The 13,085-nt window shown below is 35.7% G+C and overlaps 1 protein-coding gene across 1 annotated transcript in view; it reads left to right on the top strand.

Annotated features, from left to right (window-relative positions):
• ANKRD32 (ankyrin repeat domain 32) overlaps positions 1–13,085 on the top strand; it is a 36,783-nt gene that overhangs the window by 2,259 nt on the left and 21,439 nt on the right. Inside the window, exons 3-6 of the mRNA XM_010288233.1 lie at positions 1,102–1,345; positions 3,543–3,705; positions 8,181–8,306; positions 9,912–9,965. Of these exons, the coding sequence (XP_010286535.1) occupies positions 1,102–1,345; positions 3,543–3,705; positions 8,181–8,306; positions 9,912–9,965 (587 nt within the window). The remainder of the gene's footprint in view (positions 1–1,101; positions 1,346–3,542; positions 3,706–8,180; positions 8,307–9,911; positions 9,966–13,085) is intronic.

Genomic DNA, 13,085 nt, shown 5'->3' with positions numbered 1-13,085 from the left:
TCCCTTGAGAGTGAGAGTATGTTCATTCCTACTGCAGTTTTTCTCAAGTAAGCGTAAAAGATCATGTTTAAACCTATTTAGAACTCCCCAGAGGTGAACAGATATACAAATGAGGATGCCAGTCTTCATGGACTTCCTAGCTGACAGAAGTTTTGAGGTGGAAACTTTGAAATGGAAGTGATTTTAACATACAGGTTGTGCATCTTTTCCAGTTGTAAGTCTACTGGTACCTATGCTAGGTTATGTAGAAGTACCATCTGTGCTCCTGCACTGAGACGTTTTGCCAGTCAACCCTGCTGTTCTGTGAAACCAATTAGGTTCACACAATTCAAGTCAATTTCTCTTTACAGTATCTTCTGTAGGTAGTGTTTCAATACAGGAGCAGGGTACTAACCACAGCTCTTGACCTGAACCTGTACGAAGAGAGAGAGACAGAGAAAAAGAGGAAGATCATTACATACAGTATCAAAAGCATACACGCGGAATATGAAAGAGGAGAGGCGGAGGAGGTGGAGCCAAGGGATGAGAGAAAAGGATGTGAAAAGAAGAAAGGGGAAAGACAAAAGTCTAAAACTGTATCCCCCTAATACTGGTATTCACTACACTTGCAGTGCAAGTAATATTAAGAATATATAAAAGAAACAGCTTACATGCTAAAACCTTCATTCCTCTTTTTAGTCATTGGTGATAAAATATTTCTTCAATTTACTGTGTTTTAGTACATTTGTAAAACTGTCAAATTATATTAAAAATAAAGGGTTAAGCAAGGTTCTGTGAAGTCCTAAGAACAAAATCTGGGAAGCTGAAAAATTCCATTTGCAGATTTTTGAGGAGATAGATGAGTATTTTATCTAGGAAGGGTAAAAAGGCACTTCATCATTAAAAAGAAAACAAAACAACCATTTTCAGTGGCATTGTGAGATTTCTGATTTTCAAGTGTGAAGAGGAGAACTTTCGTAGTAGGAAGAAGAAATGGTATTTACAATTCCAGCTTTTATTTGCACAAGAAAGGTTGAAGTTAATTTTACATTAGATCTTCAGTTCATTGCCATTTGTCTGCACAAAAAATCTTTTGTGGTTGACAGTTCACTTGCTTTTTAGGAAAGTGGATACTAACTAAGGAGTACATAATTAATAGTGCCGAAAGTGGCAGATGGCTTGATGAAAAAACGTACGAATGGGGACGTGAAATTGAAAGAGACACCCATTATTCACCTCAAATGCAATCTGCACCTAAAAGATGGCGCGAAGAATTGACACGCTCTAGTGCTCCAGGGGCCTTCCACAGATGGAAAGTTGTCTTCTTTGTTGAGGAAGGTGATAAACGAATGGCGTCTATTAGAAGGTAGGAGGGTATGTTGTAAAGCTTAAATAATGAACGATGGAACACTTACTGTGTGGTTGAACACATTTTTGTTCTTCTAGCCCACTTAATTTGTTCCATAACAACCTCCAGCTCTTCAAACTCTGAATTGTTTTTATTAATATACTTACTTACTTTTTGTAATAAAATGACTTTAAATCTTTAACGTTACTGCTTTCCTTGCTTTTGTTCAGTATAGTGTCAAAAATAACATGCATTCTTATATGTTTGCATCTTAAGTAAACTGCTTACACAAACTTTCTTCATGAAGCAAGATACATAGGTTTACATTTTTTGTGAGTAGTTGTTTATTTTGTGTGGATGTTACATTCAAATGGTAGCTGGAACAGGATACATTATTTCACTTGGGTGGGTGCCCTGAGCCAGCTGTGAACTGTGTCTTATGGATCTGGGACACACTGTGACTGACCTGATCAGTTCTTGTGTCACATATATGCAACTGCTTCTTGTAGCTCTGAAGACCTAATTTGTACTGCAGCGGATGTTTCTGATATGATGGAAATACAGATAGTTTAGAAGGGAAAGGACAGAAGTGTAAGTGAAAAGCAGAGAAAAGGAAAACAACTGAAGTGCAAGAATTCTGTGTTTGATTTTTATTTTTTTCTCCCCATATTCTTCCTACACATTTGGATTCTGTGGTTTAAATACTACATTGAATTGCAAACGGAGCATATTAAGTGACATTTCCTTCTGGTACAGTAAAAGCAAACATCCCTGACACAGTTTTAGAGCTTTATGTTCATTGCAGGAGCCGATGCTCTCCTGCTCTCCTTCTCTATTGAAACCCCAGTTAGTTAGGAGTACTTCTGAGGGCTGGGCATGCCACGGATGCACAGGCAAACAGGGAAATGCAGTTTGTCTGGTTGATCATGGTACAGGGCTGCATGTTCCAGCACAGAATGCCTGTCTGCACTTCATAAAGACAAAGTGAGGTGTAGCTGAAGTTACCATCTTCTGATGTTGCCAACTGAAGGCATTCTAAGTATGCTGGTTTTTGGCTGAGTGGCCAGAGTTTAGTATGTGCTGTCTTGCAGAAAGATGCACTTGTTCTGCTGCATTTGTGAAAAAAGCTGTTTCTTTTTCTGTAAAAAATGCTTATGTAGATCTTAATCATAACACTATTGAAATGCTGTCTTGCACAACTCTCCTTTGTAATAGACGTAACCTTTAACAGAAACTACATCAGCAAGACAGATGAACAGGCAGTTTTGTGGAAGGAATGTTTTTCCAGGCTGTTTCCCATACACCAACATGGGGATCCTTTTACTCAGTCAGTAAACACTGAAAGGTCAATATTTTTTGTCCACAGCAAGTACTTCAGTATAAAGGCCACTGTAGCTTTGGGGAAAGGTTGATTTTTCTTTAGTACTTACAGCACTCTGCCTTTTTTCCCCGCCTTCTATGCTTTTCCTGACCTTAGTGCCTAGCTGTTGGATGGGTAAGTGTGTGAGACCAGCATCCTTTTTAAATACCTGGAATATGAAAACTAAAACATATATCCAGCATGTCAAGAGACCTTATTTCTTCCACCATTTTTTTTTTTACCTGGCATCTTTTCTAAAAGATAGGAATAGTTGTAACAGTACAACTCGGGAAATTGCCCTTTGGAAAACTCTTGCATGTAACCGTGTCCCAAAGGCAAACAAATCTGTTTTCTGTGTATAATATTGGATAGCACCCAATGCTGTATATTACTCCAAAATGAAGTCAACAATTGTATTTGTGTTACGAAAATACAATGTTACAGTTCAGAAAAGCAGTGTTCCATTTTTGGTAAACCACTTAATTTATTGTAAAACTTAATTGAAAGACCATTATTGTTGTGCAGGACATAATGCAATAAATGATAGCTGCTGTCACCAAATTTTATCTTTGAAAAAGTGCACAGGTAAAGCTTTCTACCAGATATGTAGGGGATGTATATTAATTTTAATTAATAGTGTTACACTGTGAAGAGAAGGATGTCTTAAGTGGGTTCTTCCCTTTTCTGAAGGCTATTAAGCACCCTTTTATCCTCCGAATGAAATTTGGGCAGTGTCATACATCTACAACCCTTATTCTCTTGCACTTGCATGCGTGTAGTGTGTGAATGGTAGTGTAGCTTTAGACAGTATTAATATAATGCAGTAAACACATCTTTCCAAATATGTTTATTTAGAGTTCTTCAAGCTGGAAAGGCAACCATATGTTCATCTCGAAACGCAGAGCACAGTGTAACTCATATTTTCATCAATAATAAAATTTTTCAAATGCAAAACCAAAAATGTCTCTCTGAAGCTCGATACCACCCTTTGGAATATCTAGGAGATTACCTTTTTGAGGTAAGTAAATTGAAAAACATGTCTAAAATTAGTTTTTCATTGTCATTGTTAGCAATTTATGTCAGGTTTACTGATGACTATAAGTAATGCGGCATTAATAATAGAGGGGAATATGGTCAGCCTGAATATTTGGTGATTTGATTAAAAGTAATACAACTTTCTGATTCTGGGACTGTTTATCCAGGAGAAGGGAATGTATATAAATACCTGAAGGGGAGGGTGCAAAAAAGACAGAGCCAGGCTGTTTTCAGTGCTGCCCTGTGACAGGACAACAGGCTATGGGCACAAACTAAAGCACAGGAGATTCTGTCTAAAAGTCAGGGAACACTTTTCATTTTACTGTGAGGGTGATGGAGCACTGGAACAGGTTGCCCAAAGAAGCTGTGGAGTCTCCATTGCTGGAGGTACTCAAAAGCCATCCAGGCATGGTCCTAGGCAGCTGGCTGTAGGTTGCCCTCCTTGGGCTGGGGTTTTGGACCAGATGTCTTCTAGAGATCCGTTCTGACTTCAGCTGTCATTCCAAAAGCAGTGTTTTGTTTCAGACTAGCAGAAATAACACCAAGGAAGCATACATTATTTCTTCTTCCTCTTCATGGTCTTCCTTGGCTCCTGCTTTGTTCTCCTATTACTGGAAAAATTAATTAGACTTCAGGAGGAATTTCCGGTGTTGGTGACCATCAACTAAACAGTTATTCACAAAATACCAAGGAAAAAATATTTTCATTTATGTTTCTTTATTTGGTAAGGATTTCAAATGTGTGTATGTATCTGTCTACCTATGTATGTGAATATATATATTTTTACTGGGTTTGGTATGCACCATTAAGCTGTATTGTAATGGTATCTTCATGCTTCAGGATCAATATAGATACTTCATTTGTCAACTGACCTCAGTTATCCTACTTATTTTCATCATTATGGATAGACTATGGTAAAATAGTCTGTAGATTATTTTGTTAAAGTTCAGATTCTTCACTCAAAATCAGTTTGCTAGCTGACCTTCATGGATGGGAAGAACTGGTGATTGCAGTGTGAATTTTTGCAGGGGACTGTATACTTGGTAGAGGAAATTCACTCAGACTACTTCTGTTCTAGGAATCTAATGTAAGCTAGTTACCTATATTCCCTTTTCAATCAATACATTGAGCCTGATACTGCAAGAATTATAATTTCCTAAAGTAGTTGTATGAACTGCTATCTGAGCATACCTTTAAGTCTCTGTTACTATAGAAAAATCATTTCATACTTATAGGCAAAAATAAATAAAATTAATTTAAACTAAAGGATTCTATAAGCAACAGCAACTATATAAGAATAGATAAGCATGTCTGCATTTCAGGAAATGGCAGGGTCCTTAGAACTCAAATCACATGATGCTCACATGGGCAAAGACTAGATTCAACTTTGTCTCTTTCCATGTCAGTGTGAAATTCTTGAGAATGCAGGCTCTGCATTTCTTGGTTGGTAGAAGAGGATTCTTCAAAGTCCCTGTAATACATTTGTTCTGTTAACTAAACTTGAACATGAGACAGTATATCATCAGATCCTCTACGACTTGAGGACCTGGTTGGACCTTATTTGAAGAGAGAAGCCATGCTAAAAGTCATCACTCCAGAGAGAGAGGTTTTTTTGTTGGAATGGCTAAGCCAATTGAGGCATCCAGTGCAACATCAAATGGTTCCAGATGTTAGGTCTACCATTCAGCTCCAAAATTGGATCAGGAGTTAAATTTACAGTGATGCAAAAGATAAGGCAGAGCAAGAAAAGCAGCTTGTTTCTCTTTCATCTTTCCATCTGAACTATGAGGGGACATGTTCACTGTTCAGTGAATTTTCTTGTATGTGCAGAATTCACTAGAACTAGATTTTTTTTCTTGCTATTTCTTAAGAGAGAGAGATGCTTCATGATTCATAGTTGTTTGCTTACCAGATGCGCTATTCACAATTGACTGGGATGCATTTTGACCTGGAACTACCCAAAGGACTCAGAAGATTCTTTTACTGTGGTAGTTCCTCAGACTGTGGGATGATTTTAGTCAACTGCTAATTGAAAATACTGCCTTTGCAAGCAAGTAGGAGGTAGAACTCCATTTGTTATTAGGACTAACCTTCTTCATTTGAAAATCCTTTGGATCCTTCAGATCAAAGCATATACTTCGCTCCTCCTGTTTTAATGAGCAGTAAAGCTGTTACAAAAGGGTGAGAGGAAGGTTGAAAGGTCTTAATGTTTACACCCTGAATAAAACATGCATCAACATGGGATCACAGTCTAGTGCTTACTGTCTTAATGAAACTCATTCAGGGAAACTGTTCTTTATTACACCTTTCAGCCAAGATAGACATTTACATTTAATAGAGGAACAAGTGTCAAGTTTTTATGGCTACCTCACCTTTTATTGATCTCTGTAAGAATAAAGTGTTTCTTTCTATACATCCTGAATTCCTCCCAGGTGTGATAACAGGCTTCCATCTTAACCAGTCCATTAACTTGCACGTATCTTTTTTTCTTAGATTTCATTAAAGTAACTCACCTCAGAGGCCAAGAGAGTATTAGCTTTCTATTTAAATGCATCTAAAGAACTCGGAAGACTGCCAAGACTCCTAGTCTTTTAAAAGGAAAAGAATAAAACAGGCAATCAAATCACAACACTTGTCCAATGTGTTAGGCTTTATCAAAGAATGTTATGGACATGCGTTTTTTTCTCCCTTCTAGAAGTACTTGGCATATAATTCATTAGAATGTTCCAACTTTGTAAATTTGTAGTCCTGCTATTTCACTGCTACTTCTAGCAAAAATAAATACCACCCTTCCTCCCCCAAATGCCCACATGTATGTCCAGATGCTGAATTCAGCAAAACAGTATTATATTCATTTTTTCAGTGGAAATCTGATGTTCAGATTATTCTCCTGTGTTTTTTTTTTAACCATGTCTTTGCTGCTTCTTTATATTTCAATATCCCTTCTTATAATCTCAACCTCATAACTAGTGTTAATATACTCTGTGGGATTGTCATTAACGATTTGAACCTACAAAGTGTCAAACGCATGATTTTAGGAAGCTAGTCTCGTACTTAAACAGAGACTTCAAATGCTTTGTTGGATGCATGCTGGAATTCATAAAATTTTCCAAGATGGTACTGTAAATTGTTTGAATATAAGTCTCTTTATAAGCATGTTGAAAATAATGTCTAGAAAGTACCACAAGAAGTAAAGACTGTTAATGCATCAGAGTTCAGTTATCTCTGGCTCATCAAAAAATATTTAAATCTCTTTTTAAGTTACCTAAAGTACTTAACTATCTTCTCTAATGTGCGACAAACACAGTATTTGTTTATAAATATAGTTATGCATATGCCAAATACTTGTGGTTTGAATTATATATTTAAGGGAAAATCTGAAAGCAGGATGAATCACGTGCAGTGTTTGAAACTTGATCGTTAAAACTTTAACATATAAACTGTTCATGGCTTGCATGTTATGATTGCATGCACTAGTGTGTTTTTTTGCCTGCTATTTCCCATACTTGATCACCCATCAGATTTATGTGTTTGAATGAGAAGGCAAGCTACGTTAAGCCTTCTACATCTGCTCCCAATAAAAAATGGCAGTCAGTACTGTGACCAAGGGGGACACTTCACCTCTATCTACATTCTTAACTCATCACACTGCAGAGGAGGCTGATTTTGTAGTTATACATGTAGTTGCCTAAAACAAAGATGGTGGTTTATTGTTAAGTTGTGTATCTTTGATGACAAGCATGCATTGAAACTCTTACTGAAATGTATTATTCTCCTATCCTGAAATAACTTTAAAATATTTTTGTAGTTATTTTTTACTAACAAAAACTATCTTGTGGCTTTGTGAGCTAGAAACCAGTTTGAGAAATACTTCTTTCATTCCCTGTGCTGAAGAAATAGCTGGAAACGTGGATTTAGAGAATAAATTACTAAAAAAAAGAAGAACTTTTAACTTTTTAAATAAATAGTTTAGTTCAGGCTTATAGGCAAGAACTGAAAAGATTTCATTGTAGTGGCCTTTATAAAATGAATTCATGGTCATAGTTAAATTGTTTAAAAAATGTCTTTTAAAAATCCATATTACATTTTTGACTAATTGAAAAGGTGCAGGGTTTGGTTTTAGTTTTTGAGAAGTCCAAAGACAGACTCCATTATGGAAACACAGCTCTTGTTTCAGCCGCAGGGATTGGGTTGGAGTTAAAGTCAGTTAGGAGAATAATTATGAGGAAGCTTACATTGATAATTTCTGTGCTATAGCTTCCTACACCATTAGTGGTTTGTTTCCAAACTACCAGCTGTTTTTCTGGCACATAATGTAGACCCTTGAATGTAGACCCTATGCATACAAGGGTTTACAGTAGAATATGTAGAAAGACTTAGCAGATAAAAGCTGGTTTAGGGCATTACCTTTGAAACAAAAAAAAAATGGTTGTGGGGGTTTTTTTTTGTTCTGCACAGAATGAAATACAAAATACTGACGATATCCAAATGAACCTGGCTGCACAAGAAACAGACCAAATCATGTCTGACATGCTGCTTGCTGAAATGAGAAATGCTGTTATAAAACATATGTATTTTGCTGCGGTAAGTAACAATCAGATAATGCTTTCTTAGCCTAACATGTAAAATTTATATAATTAAATTTATCTTTCATTATACTACTGAACTAACAAAGTAGGTTTTTTAACATTTTTTGGAATAGTAATAATACCTTTTAACCTGCAATGTTTAGTAGTCCCATATTTACTACATCTACCATTACTTAAAATCCAATTTAGTAGCGATAATTGGTAGGCAAGGGTGTGTGGAAGACATTGTGGACTACTTGAAGTCTTGGTGTAGTATATGAGATAAGTAGTAGCTAATATTGTTCAACAAAATGTCATTGGATTACAGTCTTGCTGTGACTTTCCTGTTACTTAGCTGAATTACACTAACGCATATTTAAAACTAACCATATCTGAGAGCAAGTATTTTGTTGATTCGTATCAATGTTCTTTATTACAAGTAAAAAATAGAGCTAAATGCACTCTCTTGTTTTAATGTTGTCACATATCCAATGTTGATAAATGTGCTACCTTACTAATTAAAAAAAACTGTATCTAGAAAAAAATTAATTACTTAGGATATATTATGTCTGTAAGTTACGGTCATGCAGATTATGGTGTGTAAGTATTTTTGTATAAGAGCTTGCTTTCATCAATCATAGAATCATAGAGCAGTTTGGGTTGGAAGGGACCTTCAGAGGCCATCTAGTCCAACCCCCTGCCATGAGTGGGGACATCTGCAACTCGATCAGGTGGCTCAGAGCCCTGTCCAACCTGACCTGGGATGGGGCAAAAACACAGGGATAAAGGACTGTATGACTTTGTAACTGTAAAATCAAGTCCCCTACGTATATTAATATAAGTTCTTAGTAGCAAAAGAAATAGAATTTTTAAGTTCTCAGTGTGTGCAATGTTTAAACACAAGATTAACGAATAGAAGACTCATGCTGCTTTAATCTATGTACCTTCAAATGGTAAATTTTTTGTCAGTGACATTTTATCAAGACTGTACCCTCCAGACCTTTAAAAAATAAATGTGTCTTTGCCTTTTCATGTGTATTACACATGAGAAATGCACTTACCAGATTATCTTTCCCTCAAACTATTATGTAGTTATGTGCAAGTGGATTAATCATAATCATGAAGACAATTGCTCCTAAAAGACTTTTATGGTAACATGTATGAGTAAGATTGTAACACTAGGCCATAACTAAATATAGCAATAATTGTAGTACATTTTTGCACATACCGCCATTTCACATTATAGGTAACTTGCAAGAGGAATCCAAAGCTCTTATTTTGCCATAGAAAAACTGAACACACTTCATATTTTTTAACGTGATTAAGTAGACCAAATCTAGTAAAACTGTTCTTACATAGCAACCACATAAATAAAAATGGGAGAACAATAGGAAAAATGGGGAGAAGAATTGCCTGGATTATTTTCCTTTTAGGTCATGATTCCTCTATTTCATAATTTTGCCATCTAAATATTAAAAAGATATGTCTAAATAGATGCTGTGTTGAATGTTTTGCTTGAACTGTGTTTTACAAAAGTTGCCATTGTGGCCATTTTATACAGTATTTATTGAATATATTTATTGGTATCCGGTGTGCCAGTTGACTTTATCCTGTTTTTCAGGCTGTTAAGCACAGGTTTGCTCAAAAAGCGCAGCTGAATAAGTGCAATCCAGAGGTAAGAGTTCTCACAAAGAGGGCATGTTGCATGTATGGAATTTTATCATGAAGCTAGGGAAACATAGTTTCCTAGTGAAATTATCTATCAAAGAAACATTTAAAAATATTTATGTTATCCAAAACACTAATGAAATTATTGAGAGTGAAAGAGCGTCATTGGAATATTGTTGAATTTTCTTTGTTCTTACAATGCCTTCAGTATTGTCCCCTTGATTACAAAGAAACTCTTTAATCACGCTGGTTAAGAGAACTTTACTAGTTAATGTTAGAAGAAAAGAAGCAAAGATGCCCTAACGTGATTTATAGCATCTTAAATTATTCAAGCACTGTATTTATGCGGTAGTGATAAAGAGAAAGTATATGTAACTCTTTCAGTGCTCGCCTGTTTTTGCTGGTAGGGACAGACTTCAGCTGCAGGTTGTCTCACTCCAGAAAGAAACAGTAGTTTTCTTACAGCATAAGCCTTAAACATCATCATGTGGGTGTCGGAGTGTACTGAAGTACAGATTGCAAGTACAATACATGATGTTTTCCAGTCCCTTTTCATAATCACTTTGACTTAGTTTCTTTTTTTTTTTTTTTAATTATTTAGTTAATTTCTTGAGTTTCTTCCCATTAAGCCAAATACATGCCATAAATCAGGTACAGGTCAACAACAGGTTTTATCAAGTCTTTGTTTTATCTGAAGTAAATAAATACTTAGAAAATTTTCCCTTTTCTATCTATAATACTAAGAATAAATCTTTAAATTATGTTGAAACATTACCTTTTACAACTTAAAAAGCATTTTATAGAGTAGCTATGAGCAACTGTAATTTATATAGTAACTTGTGTTATTTAATACTTAAAATGGGAAACTCTTAAAGAATATCTATTAGTTTCCTGTATTTCTCTGTAGCTGAAGATTTGGGTATCTTCATGAGCTGTGCTACATAAATTGTCACTTGATATATAAATGAGGTCTCAGTCCGATAAAATGAGCTCTCAGGCTTCAGAGAAATCTCTTTTTATTTGATTTCTTTCTGTTGACACAATAAGGAAAGGAAAAGAAATATATTTTTAAAACATGAGCACTAAAATGTCTTTGTTATCGTCCAACACTACCATTAATGAGTGAAATGCTGTGTGCGTTTCTGTTAGTGCATTGAAATTTAACATTAATGTTTAGTTTATTGAGTTCATGGGAAAAAAACTTTAGCTTTCTTATCACATGTAAGCTGAAATGGTTATTCTGTACTCTTAATAATAATATAATTTTTTGTTTGCAACTCTTAAGCCTAATTCTAATACTTCCATTATGCATGACCTGCTACTGTCTTTTATTGCTTTGTGGAATATCCATTGCTAGCTTTTGCATCTCATATGGGACTTTTATAGGTAGTATATTTATGGCTTTTAGAAACAGCTCCAATAAACATTTCCAATAATACTAGTAAGTAAAAGAAAACTTATGAACTAAATTAACACATTAGAACTATGTACTCTATTCAGTGATCTCAGTTTGTATCTGCTAGGAATGATTAACTCAGCTAAGTGTTCTATTATCTATCACCTTCCCTAAAATATTTATTTCTCTTTTGTCAGCATCTCTTCCACACAACGCTATATAAAACACAACTTATTGTCTGTGGACCTTCATTTTTCATTTGTTTCTGCTCAAAGTTTTAATGGTTGTACCAGCAGGGCTTCACAAGAAACCTCTGCTTCCTCACCAGACAGAATAAGAGCCAATGCTCTCTACAGCTTATTGAATATTAAAGCCCTACAATAGGTGTCTCCTGATACTAAAAAGAGTTTGTCACTTTAATTTTCTGTCATCCTTACCCCTTACATATAAAATGAAAACCAGTTCTACAGTTCCTCTTTATCTTGCATGTATTGAAAAAGGCCTCACATTCTCCCAAAACAGCTTTGTTTCAGTGTACTTCCCAAATAATGCATTGATGGTGCTGTTGCTTCTGGTACCAGAATTTTCAAGAGCTACAAATTTCAACCATAATGTAAAAAGACGAATGCTAGTACGATCACCAGATGAGGGCCAGTAGTAACACGCTTGTACATGCACAATATACTGAGTCATCTTCATACATCTTAAACCCAGGCAACAGAGAAGTTGTTCTTTGACTGCCATTAAACAGTTTATGATTGCTCTTTACATGTGCTGTTTGTATATAATTACCATTACAGAAGTATGAATGCAGCCATTATTTCCAAAGGAATAATGTGAAGATTTTAATAGTGCCTATATGAATGAGGAAATTGAAATAAATGTGAGTTGCAAACGCCAGATGCACAAAGACTTGATTAAAAGAAAATTGTCTAGATGAGCAGCTTTATTTATTGTTAATGTAACCATGGCCTGCATTAGGAATCTGAGAAATGAAACATTTACAGAGAAACTTAATATCTAATGCCAAGGTGGAGCTTGTTCATGAGACTTTAGCTCTGATTTAACTATGATTATCATTTCTTTCAGAAGTTTTTTCAGGTTTGACCTGAGCTCCTAATGTTTTTAGTTTATTACTGAAACATTTTTGGAAACTATCTCACTAATTGCGGTGTACTCCGCAGACCTCAAAACCACAACTACAGAATCACACAATCATTAAGGTTAGAAAAGACCTTTAAGATCACCAAGTCCAACCATCAACCCAACACCACCATGCCCACTAATTGGACTCAGAGTCTGTGTTAATTGAAATTTTAAACTAATTTTAAAACAATTGGTAGGATGTCTTGAGTAGCTTTATCTAATGTACATTAGGAGACAAGTTTTTTGGCAGCGATCATGAAGTCTACAAGTTGTCAGGGACTAAAGCAACAGTAAATTTATGTAACTATTTAATTCCCAGCAGTGCAATCAGTGATCTTCCTGACTCTGCTGCTCTCAGTTGTGGCTCCCTATCCCAGTTTCTTTGAATTTACCAGGGTCTCAGGCTGTGTGATCAAACAAAATAGCTGCATTTCAGAACAGAAGTTAGCAGGCAGAGGAGAGTTCTGCTTCAGCAGTATGGTTGCAGCTGGTTTGTGCATCTTAGCTTTGGCTTGAACCTGGACTGGAGGAAAGATGTAAATAGCAATAGTACCTGAGATCTTCAGTAGCTGCTCTTTGGTGTCA

The sequence above is a fragment of the Phaethon lepturus genome, unplaced genomic scaffold, assembly GCF_000687285.1.
Source record: "Phaethon lepturus isolate BGI_N335 unplaced genomic scaffold, ASM68728v1 scaffold22915, whole genome shotgun sequence".
Classification (NCBI taxonomy): Eukaryota; Metazoa; Chordata; class Aves; order Phaethontiformes; family Phaethontidae; genus Phaethon; species Phaethon lepturus.
This window is presented reverse-complemented; position numbering and strand designations above follow the sequence as displayed.